We start from the raw sequence: 6,639 nt of genomic DNA, 5'->3' as shown, positions 1-6,639 counted from the left end.
TTGTTTTTACTTTGAAAAAAAAAATGTCGTATTAAAGAAGTTTGGCAATTAAGCTATGATTGAAAAAAAAAATGTGACTTTCAAGTCCTCTATGATTGTAACTCGGAATAAAGAAGTTTGGCAGTTAAGCTAATCTGCTTAATGTCTTGGGCTAGTCGTTTAATTGTTTAGTCGATAGCTAGATGGTTGTTTTTGCTCGCTGCAAGGTTCGATTGTAGCAACTGTGCTTCTTTGTTTCATTCAATTATTATTTAATAATATTTGCCGGGTAATCCTTTACTCAAAAAAAAAAATGTCGTATTTTGTCCAAAAGACTTCATATTTTACCCTCAATTCAAAAGCCCATAACCCAAAAGATTGTATTTGCCTAAAGGCCTCTATATTTTACCCCACAACCCAAAAATCCATGACCAAAAAGGATGTATTTTCATGTAAGAATGAAGTAAAAAAGATTGCAGTGAATATGAATGTTTTATAGAAAAAATGACCCCGGTGAAATGTCTCCTAGAAACAAACAGAACAATTTTTAGATGAAGTGACTGGCAACAACTTTGATTCCAAATCTAACAAGAATCATACAGTAGTATTTGAATATAAAGATTCAAACTTTTTCACCAGAGAAACATAAACAATGAAAAAACATCAAGTAGATCAAACTAGTTAACTACATACGATTAGTTCAAACGTGTCTCAGACAAAACGAAGATGCCGATCCGAAAATAAAACAACCGGATCCCAACTCCACCCAACCATCCATCCAACCCTAACCAACTAACCACACCACACACTGTACGAACGAACCAATCAATCTATTTTTTGAAGGTGGCAAGATGAAGGGGGAGCAATCCCTACACTATTCCTATTTTCAAACCCTTTTCACACGTGCAAACCGTTGTTTTTCTTGCAATACATTCCATCAAACGACCCGCTTTTTACGTTTACCTTCACTTTCACGTTACCATATCGATGTGGCGATAAACCTGACTTCAAAGGGCTGTATACATTTGCTTTTGTTCCAACACTTTTTTTTAACAAAACATCCAACTGCCCACTGGCTGCTGCTATAAGACCTGCATATATTCAATTAACAAACATATAGATATAGATTTATTATTTTATTTTTTCATTCAATGTTTGTAAATTGTAATTTTGTATGCTATGATGTATATTAAAAAAGCTTATATATTAAACAGCACCTAAGAAGAGTGCAGAAGGTTTTCCTGGTCTCGTTTTGAATTCTGGATGGAATTGAGCTCCCACATAATACGGGTGACTATGAAGTTCAACGATCTGTACATTATGAACGTGATCCGCTTTTAGATTAGTAATAATAGTAAACATACAACACTAATATATAAATCAGGGTTGCAGAACTCGGTAAAACTCGGCGAGTACATGCTGAGTTACCGGTTTTAAGATTGGTCAAACTCGGTCAACATGGGTCAAACTCGGTCAACCAGGGTCAAACTCGGTCAAAACTCGTGATTATTTAGGATTACATGGTCAAACTTGGTCAAAAATTGGCCAAACTCAAGACTATCCGAAAAATTGGTCAAAATCAGTCAAAATCAAACTTGGTCGACATCCAAGTACTGATATAAACACATAAAATACATTACCTCCATTCGCTGCCCAGTTTCATCTTTCCCTGTAAAACTGAGACCAGCTTTTTCTAGTTGCGGGACCATGTCGGGATTCACCTGTTTTTTTTAAAGAAAAAAAATATTAATAACTATAGACAAAGAGTAACTATATGATATAATTAGGATGACAAACAAACGCTTAAGTTTTCGACGTACTTCATATCTATGGCGATGTCTCTCATCAATGAAAGTCTGATTGCCATATCTGATAAAAACACAATCAGTTGCTCCAATTAGCTTAAGAGTATAAATTACACACTCGTTTTTTGCCTGATAACATGTCACACAATGTGTATCTTTTCATGCACTTTTCGACAAATCGAAATTTTATTATTCTAATCAAAATTTCTTACAGTTGAGCAGATTTGCAGTCTGCAACTTGAAAATAAGTCCTCCTTGATCCTAGCCGCATTGTACCACCCATATGTGTTTTCGACCCCTATTAACGTTGTTGTATAAATTATAAAACCATCCATAAAAAAAGGCTCATTTAGAAATCAAACAACTTTAAAAACAAACCTCAGGCATAAATATGACACAAGGATTTTTATTATTGGGATCAAATTCAGTGCTATTTGTATTTTTAAGACCAAGAACAGATCTTGCATACTCGATCACAGCAATTTGCATTCCTAAACAAATCCCGAGATACGGTATCTTGTTCTCGCGTGCGTATTTCGCAGCGATTATTTTCCCTTCAACACCTCGGTCACCAAAACCGCCTGGAACCACAACAGCGTCTGCAGACTTTAATGAATTCCAAGCAGCCCTATTAATTTCAGGACTCTGTAACAAAGCAATGTTCATAAGTTTAATATTAAATAAACAAAATTGAGACAAAAATTAAAAAAAGGGATAAGATAATAACTTCTAAAGCAGTTGCGGTTTCAAGATCGGTAGCAGAAACCCAGTTGATAACTAGCTTCCTTCTGCAAGCAACTGAAGCATGCAACAAAGCCTGAAATGAACAATGTTTAAAATTTGCACATGTTTTTAAAAGTTCAAACGAGCGCTTAATTAAAGAATCAAGATAGTAAAAGTTATAACCTTTAGTACAGAAAGGTAAGCATCTGAAAGACATGTATATTTTCCAACCATGGCTACTCGAACCTGCAAGTAAAAATTTAAATCAAAAAATATTTTAGCAAATTATGCAGTAAAAACTAAAGGCGTTTTTAAAATTCCGAGGTCTTACGGGCTCGTGTAACTTGTCACAACGCAGAGCCATATCTATCCATGGATCTAAAGCCGGTTTGCGTACCACGCTGTTCAAGACAAAAATGTCAGACAATAAGTAATGCAGCGAATAGTAGCTGTTATGTACAACTAAAGATTGCGATATAAACCCATTTACTAATGAATAAGCTAAATGGGTCAAATAGGTTGTAAGGGTAGTAAATGACCCAAAGTGCATTTTTAATGCATAAACGCTTACATGTCATGATATTGAAAAAACTAAGCTACTAGTGCTTTTATTTTTGTTCTTTAATGTTGTGGGTCAACCCGAACTAAATTACATGCTAGCTTTTCATTAAAAGTACAAAAAAACAGACAAAAATGTTGTGGGTTAACCCGGTCTGTTATCAAATCTGCGTATCTTGCGATTCTATCTATATATATCTACGAATGAAAAGAGTAAAAACCTGAAAAGGTTGAGCGCTTTCAGTATTGCTTCATGAGCCTTTTGGTCCTGAAGATACAATAAATAAAACCGTTAGATTATTAAATTATAACGACAAAAAAAGAACTTCATTAGGTGAATTGAGTACGTACTCGTAAGAGTGAAGGAATATGCCATATATTTGGGACATCATATAAACTCACTATGTTCTCTAACTGCAAATATTCATACAAGAAGAGTCAGTTAAAAAACTAACAAAAGGACATAAAAGTAATTTCGCATGAATAAATAGCATCTGATCACGTTACCGGAACATGACAGAATCTTGAGAGTTTTTCCTTCACATTAATATCCAGTTCCTGCATAATTAATCATAACTTTGTAAGTTAAGATACAAAACACAAATCATATTAGCAAATATAAATAAATGAACAAGATTTTTGAAAGATGAGTGACCATTGTACTGCGACAAGCTAATATATTCGGGATCAATCCTAAGCTCCTTAAACCTCGAACACTATGTTGTGTTGGTTTTGTTTTCTGAACAATAAAGAAATCAAAAAGTATTATTCATTTTATTCACATCTAATCAAAAAAGCATAAATTGAGTAACTTTTCATGTAAACTTACTGGTTCACCAACAACATTTAAAACAGGCACAAGGCTGACATGTATTAAGCAAAAGTTTCCAGCACCTAAAATGGATTAACAAAGTTAACACCTTTTTTTAATTACATAAATCGACAAGGTTTGCTACTAGGAAAGGTGAAATTTTTTTATAGATTTTAAAAAGAAAAAAAATATATATGGTTAGTTTATTTACCAACACGATACGAAAACTGTCCAAGAGCTTCAATAAATGGCATGGATTCAATATCACCTGCAAGAAAAACAAATCAGCTAAACAAACATACCAAATTATCCTGAAAAAGTAGATCTTTTTCGAAACAAAACAACTTTTGTAAAATACCTATAGTACCCCCCAACTCAATGACACATACATCAGGTGAACCTTCTTTACCGTCGACTGGTATCGCTGCAACACGTTCGATCCAATCTTGAATAGCATCTGTGATATGTGGCACAACTTGAACTGTTTTTCCAAGATAATCGCCCTTTCGTTCCTTATCGATAACCGACTTTTATCCAAAAGTCATAATCAGTTAGTCAAATGTGACAAGATTTGCAATTTAGTACTTGTCATGAAGCTGAGTTTTTGTATTTATGTACCTGATATATCTTTCCTGTAGTGATATTATTATCGCGCGTTAATTTGATATCTAGAAACCGCTCATAGTTACCAAGGTCCAAGTCCACCTTTAAACCGAAAATAAAGCCAATTTAGAGTATAAATATAAATATAAATAAAACACATATGTGAGAAAGTTTAAAATAGTTAAATAGAACATTAAAATTAAAACTGAGTACTACTGGTAACAATTAGATTAATTTATGCCATAAAATATAGTTCTTTGATTCTCTGTATCTTAAATGGGTCATAATAAACATTGATCATGCAGATTAATACCCAATAGGCTACTGACAACAGAAACACCAATATGTGTAGAAATATTAGTTTATTACTAACACCAATAGTATATTATATAAAAATATAAATATAAATAATTTTAGCTTCATATGTATAGATTATAGTGACGGATAATAAAGTTAGCCAGTGTAGTAAAAATACTCACCGTCCTAAACAGTAAAACCTTTTCCGTTTACCATACAGATTTTGTGTGCAAGATTATTTTATCTCTTACAGTTAAAAACAAAATTTTATGACTTTTACCTCTCCTCCATCATCTAATACAAAGACTTCTCCATGCTCAAAAGGGGACATTGTTCCTGCATCTGTGTTCAAATATGGATCTGCATAACAAAAACAGCTACTATTATAAAGCTAAACCTTTTTATGCACATAATTAATTTTGTTTAGCTGAAAAATCCCTTTTGTTAATGTTTTATTCCAAAACAAAAGGTACAGTCAAAATTTAAACTTATTGTGTAGTAAGCCTTGTGAAAATTAACAAGAACAACAAGAAACATATACCCACTTGCAATTAATATAAAAATTAATAATCTTTATTTATAAACTCAAAAGGGTATGTGTATTTAAAATATTTTTTTAAGAAATAAAGCATAGAAAGTACTAATAAAGCACAAAGTATATAACTTTTTCTACCAGAACAAAGAAAATTTGTAACAGATTGAGGAATTAAAGAAAAATATTAACCAATTTTAATGGAAGTAACACGAAGATCACAGGCTTGAAGAAGAAGGCCAATACTGCTAGCAGTCACTCCTTTACCCAGTCCACTAACAACACCTCCAGTTACTAACACATACTTCATCTCTTTCTTGTTTCCTGCTAATAAAAAAAATATATATTTTTTTTTTTTAACAAATTAGCAATTTACTTACATTTCCAGCATTTTTATTAAAGAAAGAACATTACCCTTTTGCATTTTGGAATTTGGGTGGGTGAAACTAATGTAAAAATTGTTGCTTGATGTTATTTGTGAGTCAGCAAGATTTCATAAAATCTTTATGAGTTTGCGCTGCAGGGTGTTTGATTTGTCAAGTGAAAAGAAATGAAGATGAATGCATTGGTGGAAGAGCAGGGGACTGGCGCCTTTATATCTAAAAAGCCCTATGAAAATACGGAGTAAAAAGAATAATAAAGATTTAAAATTTATATTAGAAAATTAGGACAACAAATACGGAGTATATTATATTATTTATATTATATATAATTTTATATTATATTATTATTATATTTATATAAAATAATAAAATCAAAATCAAGATTATCTGAAACCCACTTTTTCTTGTTTAAGGTCCCTCCTTCTGGTCCTATATGGTCTTTGTTTGTCTTTTCCTTCCGTCACGGGTTAATTAGAAAAGATACGGAGTAATTAACACACTAATCTTCATTTTTACCTTCTTTTTAAAGATACAATCACAATTATACAGTAGTAAATTGCACGCCGAATCAAACAATTAACAACAACCAGTTGACATCAATTGTCAATCAATATTTTCTAATAAAAAATACAAACAACACAACGTATAATGAAGGTTACACTTACAAGCAATACATACATGGATAAATAAACAAAGCAACACAATACTTATGAACATAATTATTGTACATGGTTATATATCATCTTTGGTTGTAGTTATGGGTGTAATTCATGTGACCTATTAGGTTTTAAAAATACCTGACTTTGAAGATTTGTGTTTGTGATGATGGTAAAGCATGTGAGTTTGTGTATGAGTAAATATAAATACCAAGCTAACAACTAGTCACCACTAAGAGCACTCGGTATTCAGGAAAAAATCGACCGTCCCCCTCAAATCGACGCCGGGATC

The 6,639-nt window shown here is 32.4% G+C and overlaps 1 protein-coding gene across 3 annotated transcripts; it reads right to left on the bottom strand.

Moving 5' to 3' along the window:
* Window positions 1-564: 564 nt before the first annotated feature.
* On the bottom strand, window positions 565-5,927 carry LOC139902019 (uncharacterized). 3 transcript variants are annotated; one of them, XM_071884675.1, is made up of 20 exons: window positions 5,723-5,922; window positions 5,501-5,635; window positions 5,057-5,136; window positions 4,495-4,581; window positions 4,235-4,403; window positions 4,088-4,144; window positions 3,895-3,959; window positions 3,721-3,804; window positions 3,573-3,623; window positions 3,417-3,479; window positions 3,287-3,333; window positions 2,839-2,908; window positions 2,691-2,753; window positions 2,512-2,601; window positions 2,163-2,429; window positions 1,997-2,082; window positions 1,800-1,848; window positions 1,620-1,700; window positions 1,197-1,290; window positions 565-1,070 (listed from the first exon to the last, which is right to left on the bottom strand). In XM_071884675.1, exons 1-20 carry the CDS (start codon window positions 5,730-5,732, stop codon window positions 877-879), a joined length of 1,842 nt encoding a protein of 613 aa, XP_071740776.1. In that variant the 5' UTR covers window positions 5,733-5,922; the 3' UTR covers window positions 565-876. The 3 variants fall into 3 exon arrangements, with proteins under 3 accessions (XP_071740776.1, XP_071740777.1, XP_071740779.1); XM_071884676.1 differs by having other exon boundaries at window positions 5,501-5,632; window positions 5,723-5,921; XM_071884678.1 differs by lacking the exons at window positions 565-1,070; window positions 1,197-1,290; window positions 1,620-1,700 and having other exon boundaries at window positions 1,800-1,913; window positions 5,723-5,927.
* Between the last annotated feature and the right edge of the window lie 712 nt (window positions 5,928-6,639).

This window comes from Rutidosis leptorrhynchoides, chromosome 3, assembly GCF_046630445.1.
Source record: "Rutidosis leptorrhynchoides isolate AG116_Rl617_1_P2 chromosome 3, CSIRO_AGI_Rlap_v1, whole genome shotgun sequence".
NCBI classification, from domain to species: domain Eukaryota; kingdom Viridiplantae; phylum Streptophyta; class Magnoliopsida; order Asterales; family Asteraceae; genus Rutidosis; species Rutidosis leptorrhynchoides.
This window is presented reverse-complemented; position numbering and strand designations above follow the sequence as displayed.